Consider the following 14,480-nt stretch of genomic DNA (forward strand, 5'->3'; position numbering starts at 1 on the left):
GGTTTTTTTCTTTATTACTTTGATAAGAAATTCAAATAATCACTTAAACACAGAGACCAAGATAGATTATATATGTAAATAGTAGGGCTCTTGGTAGCCAAGTAAGCTTTATTGTCCTCAAAATACTCTGTTCTCTTCAACTAACAGAAGAGGGTAGGAAAGGACTGGTTTTCTCTCCATATAACTGCAAAATACTATGGAAAAAGATTTTTGTTTGTTTGTTTGTTTCAGCTGTCATAATTGATTCAGTAGTTTAAAACAAGAAACTAGCTACTGCTTTGAAATAAAAAGCTGGAAAGACTTCTAATTCTGTGGAATTTCTTTCAAGTTCTGTTGTATCTTTTGTATCATGGCCATCGAAGACAAAATCTCACACAAATAAGACACTTTCCTCAGTGAAACACCTGTTCTATTAAAATTGATCAGAGTTTTGTCAGTGATTTCATTAATGTCAGGATTTGACCCAGATATCTCTCATACATATATATATATGTATGTATATATGTATATTCACAGGAAAGAAGAACTTTGCATAAACAAGAAGGGCGCTGGAATGATTTCCCTGTACTAAGGTCAACAGCCCATGTTTTGAAAGCACATCTTTAAAAGAATGAAGTTCATGATTTTCATTCCATATTAAAATCTGTTCTCAGATCTTGTAACGTACAAACTTTTAGACCTTTAGCAACAAAGAGATTTTATCACCACATCAATACATGATTCTATATCAAAATATAATTTTTTTATAGCATTGACTTCTGGCAATGCAGAGAATTTCTTTATTACTACTCACAGTCTGCCTCTCTCTAAAACCTTAACACACTTCCAAAATCCACCGCTGCTCTGAAACACTGAAAATTATAATTATCCAATACGATCCAGCATGTGCTTGCTACAGACTAAGCAAAAGCTTTTGGGTATAATTTTGTTATCTAGCAAGCTGAGTTAACAGCACAAATAGCTTGAGGCGCTTATACCACAGCTGCACCTACAGAATATTTCATAAGAAAAGAGCAAAAGGGAAAAGCCACATTCACTTCAGCAAGACCTAGTACAGCTGCGATCATACACTCAGCATTTATCAAGTATAGGGCTATTATATGACTTCAAAGTCCATGAAATATGCTCCTTACAAGCAGCACTTGACAACTATTTGCTTCCTCTCCGGACCTGGGATCTACCATCACAGGTTCCTCCTAATGAGGCCCTATTTTAAGGAATGTGACTAAAAATACACAAACAATGAAATATATTTATCCATATAAATATGGAGAGGGGCTCAATATGTATTTCAAGTAACTTCAGTACTGAAAACTGGCTGGGGTGGCACTATGGCCTCTCCTCCTAATTCAGCACCGACAGCAGACACCACCACACTCCACAAGGTTTCCAGCGGGAAGAAAGCAAAACCTTCCCTTGCTGTTCTCCACCGCTCTAACTTCTCAGTATGAGGAGGGAAGAATCAGGCATTTTATCATTCTATGAAAAACATCTTCTTTTATCATAATCACAGCAAATTGCTGGAACAGGCTGCCCAGAGAAACTGTGCAGTTTCTGTCCCTGGAGGTTTTCAAGAAACAACTGAATAAAGCCCCAGGCAACCTCACCTGACCTCAGAGCTCTCCCTGTTTCAGCTTGCGGATAGGCTAGATGCTGCCTGAGGTTCTTTCTACCCTGCATCATCCTACAATCATGGCTTAAGAATGCATTTTTCTCTTTCATTCCATCAACAAACTTTTGATGATCATCTTCTTTCTTAATTTCAGTCTAGTTTTCTTCCTTCCAAGACCACAGAAACATAGAATGATGTCTGTTGGAACTGACCTTAAGGATCATCGAGTTCCAGTGCGCCTGCCATGGGCAGGGACACCTTTCACTAGACCAGTTTGCTCAGAGTTCCCCATCCAAGCTGGCCTTGAACACTTACAGGAATGGGGCAGGCACCCACAATTTGTTCCAGTGCCTAAGCACCCTCAAAGTAAAGAATTTCTTCCTAATATCTTATCTAAATCTACCCTCTACTAGTTTAAAGCTACTCCCCCCCATGTCCTGTCACTGCACGCCCTTATAGAAAGTCTTCACATTTGTTGTAGGCTCCCTGCAGGTACTGGAAGTCTGCAACTAGGTCACCCTGAACCCTCCTCTTCTCCAGGCAGAACAATTCCAATCTCTTAGCCTTTTCTTCACAGGAGAGACGTTCTATCCCTCTGACCATCTTGGCAGCCTTGCTCTGGACTTGCTCTAACAGGTCCATGTTCTTTCCCTATTGGGGACCCCAGAGTTGGATGGAGCACTGCAGGTAGGAGCCTCACAAGAGTGATCTTGGCTCTCCTCTCCTCTCTCCCTCTGCTAGTGCATTCCTTTGGTAGCTTCCAGGCTGTTGCAGGGCCAACCTGGCCAGCATATCACAGCACCAACTTTTTCATTTATAGAGCCATCCCCAGGGAATCACTCTGGTGTTTACATCTGTGCCCCCCAGGCAGTTTGAGTCATGAACTGCTACACATCCCAGGAAATTAAGACCCATGTTTTCAGATAATTGACAATGTAAAAGAAGTAAGCCAGCTACACAGGCCACTGAAGTGGCATCATGGACTACAACTAACCAGGTACAGCCTCCCATTTGGAAGCCACAGCTCTAGTCTACTGCTTGCCTTTTGCAGCACAGGTTTGAACAAGACAAAGCTCTACGTACCACAAAGATGAGCAGTGGAAATGGCACTGGAGCTACCTCTTCCTTGCCTTCAAACAAGGACAGAGAAATAAATAAGTTCATACTCAGTTCATATTAGGAGCTTATTTTGCAGCCCAAAAGAGTAGAAACTCTTTAAAAATCTACATCTGAAGAAAACTGACAGCGTGCAGTGAGAAGAGCTTCTGTCTTCCCTCTTACAGGAGACCCAACACAAGGTATCTTTTCATATTTATAATTGTGTTGCAACACAAAACAAGTAAGAAATGCTAATAATGCTGGGTGATGTTTGCAACTGATATAAACCAGCAACTTCATAATCACAAGATTATGATTCCTTTCTATAAAACTGACCAACTCTAAGACAAATTATTTCAGCATAGTTTTATTAGAAGACAAATAATAAATAGCTCTGTATTCCCAAGAAGGAAACTAGCTTGTATGGCCAGAAGAAACCTATTCAAATTATTAGTTGTGTGACAGTCAGATCTTTTTCTGCACTGAGCTTCAGCATGCTAGGCTGTTGGTCTGGCCTCCTCAAACACTCCTTCCCCGGCATCCAATAGCACTTTGCTCTTACTAAATGCAGTACTGAAACCTGCCAGGAAAAGAGAGAAAGAGACCGTTCATAAAGTACCAACTGTGTACTCCATACAAACTGGCAGAACTGACTCTGCTTGCATTCTTAGATTAAAATCATCAACAGTGAAAAAGCGTACGCAGTTGGGTGCTATTAAACTGAACGTCAAGTCAATGGAGAATTTCCATGAAGAAAAGGAATGAGATAGGTTTTTTAACCTGACTTTGAATATCGAAAATAAAGTCCATGTGGCAGAAAAATTCAGCAAAAAATACTAATTGAATTCTCTATTCGATTCTATAACATTTCTTCTGCATTAAGACACTATGGGTTTACCATTCACTACGTTCCACGGCAGTTTTCCAAATAGTACTTCTCATAATATTCTTGAATGTCTGCTGGTTAAATGTTAACAACAAAAACTAACACGCATCAAGCCTATTCATTTGCTTTTAAAAGGAATAAACAGGCACTCCACTGTTGATTACCACATTCCTGTATCACTGGAAGGCTGCCAGCTCCAGTACGTATATAACGTTAGTATTTGTTTTTTTGCTGAGTGGCAGTCCTCTGCGGTAATTATCATCTTGCACCTAAAGTAAATATTATTCTCTCGCTGCAAGTAGAAATAAAGGATTGACTCTTCCTGTATTTTTACTGTTTGCCATCCAGTCCGTCCTGTCGGTACGCGACGTGCCCATTAAACGTAATTCCCTGAGCCCTCGTTACTGGGGCCATCTCTTTTGTCTGCAACCAGTGAATTACGAGGATTAGTCCCTCCTCAGAAGATCACCGGCGCAGAAACTCCACGGGCCGTAACCGAGCAACTCGTCTCCGAAAAACTACCGGGAGTAAGAGCTCCAAAGGGCGCCGGGAGCGCCGCGGGCCGGGCGGCCGTGCCCGGGGGCCCCGGGGCAGCGCCCCCCACGCGCGGGGCTTCACCCCGAAACGCGTGCGGGGGATGCAAAGGCGGCAGCGACGCCGCCTGCAGCCCAACCTGCCCTGAATCGGCGGCACGCCGGGGCACAATGCGCCCATTGATCCGGCTGAGCCGGCGCTCCCGGGCGCGTCCCGGCCGGCGGGCAGCCCTGCGCGGACCCGCTCCTTGGCGGTGCTCGGCGCGGCCCTTCCGCCCTTTCCACCACGACAGCCCGGGCAGCTCTACTCCGGAACCGCGACGAAGGCGGTCACCGGCACAACCCGCGTCTTTGCCCGTGAAGTTAGTTTTTCTGGGATCTACGCGCCCGCGCATGGCGGGCACGCTCCAACTCGGGCAAACTCCGCAGCAGGTGCCGGGAAGACCGGCGGGCGCCCCGCAGCATCTCCACTCCCGAACCCCGAACACTCGTGCCTCGGAAGGCTGCCCCCGCGGCCGCCCCGCTCCCACACCCCGTCCCCGCCGCACTCACCAGGATGCCCATCACGTCCGCCCACAGCTGGGCGAACACCTCCGACGTGCCGCTCTCCGCCGGGCCGGCGGGGCCGTCCGCCCGCTCCCCCTCCATGCCCCGGCCCCGCCGTCGGATCAACGCCGGCTCCCCGCCGCCGCCGCCGCGGCCGGCCCGCCCCGCCCCGCCATCCTCCCCCGCCCCGCTCCGGCCCGCCCCGGGACACCGCGGCACGGCCCCGCCGCCGCCGCGCCTCAAACTTTCGACCCAACGACAGAGCGGCCGCCGGAGCCGCTGCGGCCCAAAACCCCTCCTTCCCGGCCCGCCCGTGGGCTCGCCCGGCGCATGTGGCCGCCCCAGGGCGGCAACAAAGGGCCCCAGCGCCGCCCCGGCGGCTGCACGCACCCCAAAAGTCAAGAGCCGCCGTGGGGACACGCGTGGTCGCTGGCTCTTGTTGTTGCCATCCTCTTTACCCCCGTGCCGGTGCCTCGCCTGACGGCCGGGAGCTCCAGCGGCCAAGTCAACAGCGCTTTCTTAACACCGGGGAAAGAGTCGGGGAAGAGATGTCAGCCGCACGCATTACACGGCGGCAGGGCAAGGGGCGCGCTGTTCAGGTTTAGAGTTTGGGAACCGGGACGGCCTCGTTATCCTGAGGAGCGGTCTGTCACCTATCGCCCTTGGGGAGGGACTGCGAGAACGCTGCCTCCCCTACGTCTGTGCCTCATGCTCCCTGGTACCACCCCCAGTCCCCATTACAGTCAAATTAAATAATTACTAACTACAGACAGCAGCAGCGATGCACCTGCATTCTACTCGGGAAACTGCTAAGTGCCCACACACACGCACTTCTTGGGGAAGGCACACTAAATTACAGTGGCCAAACCCCCCTGCCCGTGGATGGAAGAAGTAGCAGAGGTCGGCAGAAGAACGACCTGAAGACCTACCCACCACCGCACACCTCACTCCCAGCTTCTGCTGTGACCAGCAGCAAGGAAATCCTTTACTCTTAGCGCTCATTCCTAAGCTTTGAAATGTTTAGATGCTTCTTGAAAAGCTACTGTTTCGAGCTGCCATTTATTGGAAGCACCTGTCTGCAAGGGGTGGCGGGGAAAGTGATGCAGTGAATGGATATGCAGCTGTCACACTGGCCAAGCATTTTGAGAGCTCACAAATCTGAGCAGTCAGTAGTAGATCCTCCAACGTGCCCCCTGCCCTGCTCACTCCCAGGCTGTATGTTACATGTCCTGCACCACCCAAACACAACTCAGAGCCTGCCCTAGAACCGCTGCTCCCCTCCAGGCTCTCTGTTCAGGCCCAGGGTCTCCTGGGCACCAGGCTCCCCTCAGCCCACTCACCAGCCCTACAGCTGACGAGGGCACAGCACCGGTGGCCCGGGAGGGCTGGAGCAACAAATGATACCATTTGCTGTCAAGGCTAAGAATAGTATCTGGAGAATGAATAAAGGCAAAGTGGGGTTACTGCACTCATCTTCTCTTTTTCTGTCCTCAAAGCTAAGATCGTGTATTTTAGTTTGTAGCCTAGCAGTGGCCAAAACACTTCCTTTCTCATCAACTGCCACACAAAGAAAGGGACAAGACTTTTCTAAGCATTTTGTTACTGCGGCTTTGCTGGAGTGGTCAACAGCACAAACTGAACAGAGAAAAGGAGGCAGAGAGCAGGGGCAAGAAAACTAAAGGAGAATTATGCTGAGAGAAAGTGGTAAAGAAATCACCAACGAAGTAGAAATATGCACGATTTTACCGACCCTCCTTTAGGATGCACATGTAGAATACACCCTGGGTAATGCACCTTATTGACTAGTAAAGAGAAATAACGAAAAGCCCAAACCAGGTATAAAATCTCTTCTATTTGACCTTTAAATTGTACACAACTATAAGCCTATGAAGTACGAGACTAAAGGCGTGTCAGTGAAGTCTCTCAGTACTCTGAGATGGCTTGCATAACTCAAAACTGGTTTAATTAGTCTGGGGTAATTTACTGACTGACCCTCAGAAATTCATGTTGAACCACTTACAGTAGTAATGTCAGTCTACTTTAAAATATCTAAACAAGGCACTCTTGATCTCAGGATTTAAGTATTCTGGGCTCGTCATACATACTATCTTCTGTACTTTGCCTCTTTTTATAGATGGAGGCAATATTAAGGAAACAAACAAACAAACAAAAAACAACCAAAAAACCAACTCTGCAGCACAAAGCCTAAACCCCCTCATTGTTGTGTCTTGGGTGGCAACAGATTAAGATCAAATAGGTGCAAGGGGCAGTGCTCCCACTTGCCTGGCCCCTCCCTGACCACCGAGCTCATTGCTTCTGTGCAATGATGACTACACCACTTGCAGAATCAGGTCCTGAATAGCCACACTTTTCAGCCTTGCAGTACAGGTAACAGAAACTAGATTATAAACTGTGGTGGTCCCAGAGTTGTTTCCTGAGCCATTATGTCACACCTTTTGTGGAGGCAGCAGCTTTCATCAGAGGAGCATGATGCATGGCTGAGGCAGTCTTCCCCTCAGCCTTTAATTTGAGACACAGAGCCTTTGATTTGAGGAAAGTGAGATAAGGAAAGAAAGATCTTACAAAATCACATGACTCCAGGAGCAGTGGCTTTAAAACCAAATGGAGATGAGAGAATCAAACCAAATACATGGCGGTTTACAATAGCTACCATTGTCTAGTCTTGCAACTATAGTATTTGAGCATTTTCAGACATTCACAACATGCCATTTTCACAAGACATTCAATAAATATGACATGCTAAAATAATTCCCTGCTCTTCCCTCAAGTAGAAGCACTTCCTCCTTCTAGACAGGAGAGGGTTCCTCAATTTTAATGAAGCCAGTGTTCTGCAGAACTAAATCCCAGGAGTATTTTACAAAAATCAGCTGCAACAAGAGTATGAGAGTTTTAGAACAAGCAGAAACTCAGATTTTACAAGGGTTTTGAAGACCAGCTTTGAGTGCAGTATTTTGTATTACAGCTGCTACTAGAAAATAACAAATTATTTGAAATTTGGCATGTTAGAATACAGTTTTTGTTTGCAGTTTTATCTGTATTTACCTAGACGATAATTTGAGCATCTACAAAAGACTGCTCTCTAAAAGCATATTGTGCTGAACCTCTCTTCAGCTATTGGAAGAAACAAATCTGGTCAGTTTTCTGAGATTTTTGTGACATTTCACAAGAGCTCTGACCAGGTGCATAACATTCGGAACTCTTAAAAAATGGTCACTGTGCACCTTCAGGGCAGCAATGGTGACATAAATCCCCAGTGTGTTACACTTGCAATGTGGCTGTGAAGCTCCCTGAACATTTTTACAAAATGTTTGTTCTGCAAATCATTGAAGAGGAGAAGGAAACAACTGACACGCGGTCAGTCGAGACTCGCCAAGTTATGGCAGATGCACTGTGCATATGAGCCTGTCTTTCTACTGCTGCATCAGCTGCATGGGGATGTAAAGTTGATATAAGTTCCCCACATATACAAACCAGGCAGGACTAACCAACTTGGAGAGCACTGGTCTGTATTCAGGAGACATGGACTCCTAGAGGAATACTCAGAGCAGGATCCTAGCTCCAGGTTAAGGTGGCCACAGAGAAGCTCATTTTTCTCCTTTCTTTACTGAGGGTTTAGGGAGATGGCCTTCACTAGGACAAATTCTTTCTCTGGGAGAAGCACAAATCTCAAACACAAACCTCTGAGTCATTAAGGCAATAGGTGACAAACTTTCTGCTCCAAAGCGGCGTGTGCCACCTCACCACAATGTCACATAAGTGTTTCAACAAAATATTTAATATGGAAAAATTGAAATATGCTCAAAATAAACTGGAAAAGCCAACATGCAATATCATAACTGGACTATCACAACTGTTGTCACCCACATGAAAGACATTTAATCCAGGAAATCTACAACCTCGAGCACTTTGATATCAGTTTTAAACTAGGGTGCGAGAGGGTGATATCAGGTTGCCTTGGAAAGGGGATTATGCTCCACAGAGTAAATGGACACAGAACTTCATGGGTTCCTGATAGATGACCTGAGGGAAATGTCTTCCTGCTCAGAGACCTGGCAATTAACTCTGCATGCATGAACAAAACACATGAGGTTTCTCAACATCACTAACAACACCCTGCCCAGTAGATCAAGTCCAAATCGGAACATCAAAGCCTCAGAGAAATAAATATGCAAGCCATTGTATGCAGAGAGGCTGCAGGGAAAGGGAGAAATAAAAATTCCGGCTAGCTCCTGCAGGTGACCTACCAAAGCCCTAAAACTCTTAACACAAGCACACTACAATGGAACACACCATGACCAGTGATTGCATCTCCTTTCAGCTCTCCCCCGCTTCCTGCTTGGTGGAAGTCATCAAATTGAAACACTCAAAGTTTCACATCACAGTCTTTGATTGGAAATGCAGCTCTCAGTGGTTGTAGGCTCCATCCCATCAACTTATCAAGATCCATCTTAAAACAATTTTATCTCATTGTCCTTGCTACATTTTTTTTCAAAGTCCTTCTGAAATATAATTTCTTTTACCTCTCCTCTGAATTTAATTTTTGAATGATTTTACTTAAGAAATTTATTATTATTATTATTATTTCTGGTATCACAGTCCTTTGGAATAAAGGATCACCTGTATCAGCCAAAGGGGCCAGCAGCTGCTCTCCAACAGAAAGCAGACATGCCAGCAGCTGCTTCAGAAACTGCACTCTGCTGTGGGATAGAATGGGGACACACACACCTGACCCATCAGTCGATCTGACAAACCGGCTGTCATGGTCCCAGACACTCCTAGAATGGACATGCACGAACTATGAGAGAGTACAAGATCCATCATGCATCCATGATCCATCCATTTTCACATCAGACTTCTACATATTCCAAAAGGATCACATTTCAGCACCCCCTGACAGTTACACAACTATAGAAAATCAAATGTTCCTGATTTTAGAAGTGATACAGACAGTACTTATCCAATGGCTTTAAAATGGACAGTGTTTAGATCATACTCTATATGCTGTATGGTCAGAAATCATTATTTATTCTTTCAGAGGTTTAGCTGTCAGCTCCCAGTCTTACCACCAGCCTCATGATTAGAGCAGCACATCCCAGTGAGAGCAGCACACTAATATACCCAACACAAACCAGATGGAGTTAAGTCTGTTTAATTCTATCAGTAGAAAGCAGTTAGGAACAACAAATTGCTTTATTCTGATAAAAGTCTGAACTGCACATTGCACACGATCTATTATTCCCCTAGATATCACTACTCTACTAGATTAAAGAATTAGAAGGTGAGAGAGACATACGCACAGGGAAATTTTTCCTTATTAATAAATTCTTAATATTTTGGGCTAGCACCACACTCAGTAGACACAGAAGTACTGTGAAGCTTGTCAGGCTTCATTTAAAATACAGTAGCTATGACTTTACATGACAAATCATATAAGAAAAAGAAATCTAAACACAGCAAGCACCGCAGCCCTCCTAGAAGGATATGTTTTGACTCATAAGGAGAAAGGAAAGGTTCACATCCTTTCCTTCCTGCCCACAGATATACTCCACAGAGGCCTCTCATATCCTGCCCAGGTCCCTTGTCTGTCATGGAGCACAGCATCACATTTCTTGACTGGGAGGCAGTAGCACTAGCTCAGCCAGTGGAAAGGCTCTGGGAGCTGGAGCCTGACTGGTAAGGAACATATCCCAAGGGAAACCACAGCCATGATCCTGCTTAGGTGCACATCAAGTCACTCCAGAAGTGCCCACAGATCAGGACTCCAACTGCTTCCCACAATGTCCCACAATGTCTGGAGATTTTCCAGAAATTACTAAGACTCTTGTTCTTTGTGTTACTTCTGCCTTCTCCACCTAAACTCAGCATCCCCTCTTCTCTACCTGGACAGCAAAGCCAGTTTTGATGTGTTGTTTTTTTCCTGTCAACATTGAGATAGTTAGCATTCACTTTTTTCTTAGCTTTCTGCAGCAATTTTTACAAAATGTTTTCTAAACCTTAATAATTTTTCAGAAAGGCGTTCAGCATCCTTGGAGATACCTAGGGATAGTCTCTGCACTGTCATTCACAGGAGGTTGCTCAACAGATTGAATTGCTTTTGTAAGTGGCTGCTAGAAGAGATGCATACAAATCTTTTTTGTAAGAGACTTACAAAGGCCATAGAGACACAAGTATTTAGCTCAGTGTCCTTTGGCTGCTCTTCTCCCAAATAATTTTAGAACTGTGGAAGTAAAAAAAATGAAAAGCTAGCCTCAAACCTGGGAATACAACTTCAGCCTGTCCTTTTTCCAAATGCGGCGTCCTTTGATTCCTTTGTCGAAACTCCTAGTAAGTTACTAATGAAAAGGAGTCTGATGATCTCATCCCAAAGGACATCATAAACGTGGCATAAGGTACAACTCGGTAGTGTGTGATAACTGTGTATTTCAGAGATGCTCCGTGCTGATGTAAATATCACTCTTAAGTTAGCTGTGGTAAGCTGAGAAGAGCATCAACAGAGATGACCAATCTCACAGAGTGACACCTATATTATTACTCACTTTGTGACCAGCACAGGTTTTTAAAATAAAAATATACGTGCCCCAGATATGATGCTGATTGCATTTCCCTTTGAAAGGGAAAGTAACATTTTTAAAAGTAATACTTCCTGGAAAAAGAAACCCAAGAGCTTTCATTCATTTCGGTTTCATTAATTGTACCTTTGCAAAAGCAACCAAGTATGAAATGCAAATGTAGGTCTTAAAAAAAAAAAGTTATCTGCCTATTACAGAGATAAAACTTTACAGATGTGCCCTTAACAAATATTATTACAACAAAGTACATGTGACCCAAACACGTCAACTGTAGACAGTTGGAAGACAACGAAAGAGGAAGAATTGCTTTGCTTCTCATTCAGAACAGGTTGCTTCCGTCCAAAAGTCACCTCCTCCACACTTCACCTAACACCCATTCCCCAATTTACCAATTAAATACTGCCCCAAAACATAGCAGAATAAACATTTTTCAAGTGTTTCTGTGAAAGTGAATACATTCCCCCTCCCCTCCCCCTCATCTGAACCAGCAGAAAACAGACCTTATCAAAGACTGACTTTCAGTCCCACAAGGATTTGGAACTGAGCTTAGGCTTTGCACTTTTTAAGCTTACGTTGGAAGTCACATAAATGTATTGGCAGGGAAGGGGTAGGTGAGCCTAGCTAATGCAGAAGCTGACCAAAGGAACTTGCTTGATGCTCTCAGCTAGACACAGGTGACCAGACGTGATAATTTGATGTTTGCTTGTGTGTTATGTCAGCTTGAGGCCAATTCTCCCTCCTGCAGCCACTGGAGAACAATGCACTGGCTTCAACCTCTTCTTTCAGATCAGTTTCTCTTGGGGTAATTCCTGCTACATCACCAGAGCTTCTCCTCTCGCTTCCATCCATAGAAACAGCTCTCATCAGCTCTCTTCCCTCATTTTCCAAACAGCTGCCCCATCTTTCCTTTTAAATGCTTTCTGCCCATTCTCCAAAACACCACATCTGACTAAAACATGGGTGTCCTCCCCATGTCAGAGCGGCGCCCCTGGCTGACCTGTGTGCCATGCAGCAAGCCCAGATATGTACATAAAGAGAGAGTTTATGGAAAAACAAATGGCAGTTGACCAGCAAGCAGGAAAGCAGTTCTGTTGCAATTTCTGTTGTAATGATTAGTGTTCAAAAATCAGAGATGTCAGGCACCTGAATACTACATTTGCATTTAAATATAATAAAATTTTAAAAGTAAGACTTTTGGAGTGCTTCGGCTTCAATTGTCTAAGTCATTAGGGTGCACTTAGGTCACATCTTCATCCTTTTACTGAAAAATAAAACCTGGAATTTCCATTTCTATTATTTAAAAAACAGCAGCAAATTGAAGTTTTTGCATCACTGCAGGTGCTAGGATGTTAAATAAATCATCAGGCCGGTGATGAAATCTGGAGCATTCACAAGACCCTGACAATGTAGTCAAGATGATAAGTATTCATTTCAGCTGTGGCTGTAAACACAGGCATGAGCTTGATTCACAGAGTCTGCACTCCTCTAGAGAAGCCTTACTCTTCACTGCCCAGCAAGCTGTACCATCAATCATTCTGGACTCTCTCTCAAATCAGAGTTTCAAATTGCCAGGGAAAAGCATAATAAAACCTGCTTTGCACTCACTAACAAGAATTATGAAAGAAATGGAGAATCATATCCAATCTGTACATTTAATTTTTCCTATATTGCTAATGGCATGTTTCACTTCATAAAACTTCATTGAATAATACAGAAAAGAGAGAAACATCTCTATATAAGCAGGCCCATGCTGCACTTCATGTCCATAAATTCATTGAAGGGGCATGAGACACTTAATTACTTCTGCAACACAGCGAGGAGGGGGAGTAATTCCAAGGAGCAGCTGCTTCCAGTTAGGGTAACTCAGCTGGAAAGGAGAGGTGCCTGTCAAAATAATTAAAATGAGAAGAAGCCATCTATTTGAGACTCCAGCTTTTAAGCACTGGCCAACCCCTTCCCAAAATGTAATTAAAAAAAAAAAAAAAAAAAAAAAGACAAGTGAAAACAGGCTTAAGCATTGCTGAAAACATATCTCCAAGCTATTCTCTCAATAAATATTTTGGGAAGTTCATGAACAGAAGGGTTATTGTGACTGTGGTGGTGTGAGTGGGAGGAATTAACCCTCCACAACTCAACCAACTGCATCAATGATGATAAAACAGCCCTTGAGGGCAGTGTGCATACTGCACTGGCTTCATGTTGATGAAGTTTTACAGGGAAGTTTTTTTTTGTTTAAGTATATGTAGAGTAGGCTGGTAGCTCTAGTTCTCAGGAAAAAAAGAAAAAAAAAAAGCATTTGCAAGGATTTAATAATTAGGCAATTCTGTTTTACAAGGCCAAATATGCTGCTTCAATACAATGTGTGTCCTGTGGCAACATAATACTAATGAAAAGTAATTGAGACTTGGGTTTTTGAAAATTACTAATACACTTGATCCCAGAAGTGCATCACACGATTTGTGAGAATAAATTTAAACAAACAACTGTTGCTTGGGTAAATGAAGGTTAAAGAGACTGGAAAGGATGCAGCGATTATCTGAAAGCATGAAGGGTGTGTAAACACCAAGGGGAAAATCAGATTGCAGACGAAAGCTCAAGAGGGTGTAACTCAGGGCAATGAGATAAATGTATGTGGTTTTAAGCCCTGAAATACTGGCTCATAAAATGATGACATTATTTGTGTATACGAACAGGTCATTTTGGTCATTGCTGTATGTCACTGAGGATGGAATATGTGAAAGGGAATTAAAAGGAACAAAAAAAATTGGCTATATTAGTGAGAGGAATATAAGAGAGAGCAGTAGTAACCCTGTGTCTTAGGGACATGCCAAGTGACCTTATGGATTCACTCTTATATTTGCTATCTCTACCACTGAGGAGGCAGCAGCAGGGATGGGTGGTGAGCCCACAAGGCTTTGGGCTAGATACAATCCATGACCTAATTTCACATGACTTGCAGCTCCATGAATTATTTTGGGTGGTTTTAATGGATAATTCTAAGAGGAATGCTATCTGAGCAATAGCTTAGAATTCTGAAAAGCCTATGTGGCCCTTAGGTTTCCCATGGTAACACAGGAGGCATTTAGGGAATACATAAGCACACAGTAAGATTTCAGGAAGGTATTAGGTCTCATGCAGACAATTTTCATTACTCACCAATTTTCAGGGGTTTATATACAAATCTAAAACTCCTAGAGCTAAAAATTATTATTTTT

At 44.0% G+C, this 14,480-nt stretch overlaps 1 protein-coding gene across 6 annotated transcripts in view; it reads right to left on the reverse strand.

Annotated features, from left to right (window-relative positions):
• LOC120749937 (SAM and SH3 domain-containing protein 1-like) overlaps nucleotides 1–14,480 on the reverse strand; it is a 529,028-nt gene that overhangs the window by 116,663 nt on the left and 397,885 nt on the right. The window contains exons 1-2 of one of the 6 annotated variants that reach the window (XM_040057947.2): nucleotides 4,682–4,748; nucleotides 2,696–2,742 (exon numbers count right to left, since the gene is read on the reverse strand). The exons of 3 other annotated variants lie outside the window; for them this stretch is intronic. Coding sequence is in view for 1 of the 3 variants with exons in the window: in XM_040057944.2 (XP_039913878.1) it covers nucleotides 4,682–4,777 (96 nt within the window). In the remaining 2 variants the exon portion in view is untranslated. Of the gene's footprint in view, nucleotides 1–2,695; nucleotides 2,743–4,681; nucleotides 4,803–5,065; nucleotides 5,103–14,480 lie in introns of those variants that run through there. 2 more of the 6 variants (XM_040057946.2, XM_040057944.2) reach the window with 2 other exon arrangements.

The sequence above is a fragment of the Hirundo rustica genome, chromosome 3 (genome assembly GCF_015227805.2).
Source record: "Hirundo rustica isolate bHirRus1 chromosome 3, bHirRus1.pri.v3, whole genome shotgun sequence".
Lineage (NCBI taxonomy): Eukaryota > Metazoa > Chordata > Aves > Passeriformes > Hirundinidae > Hirundo > Hirundo rustica.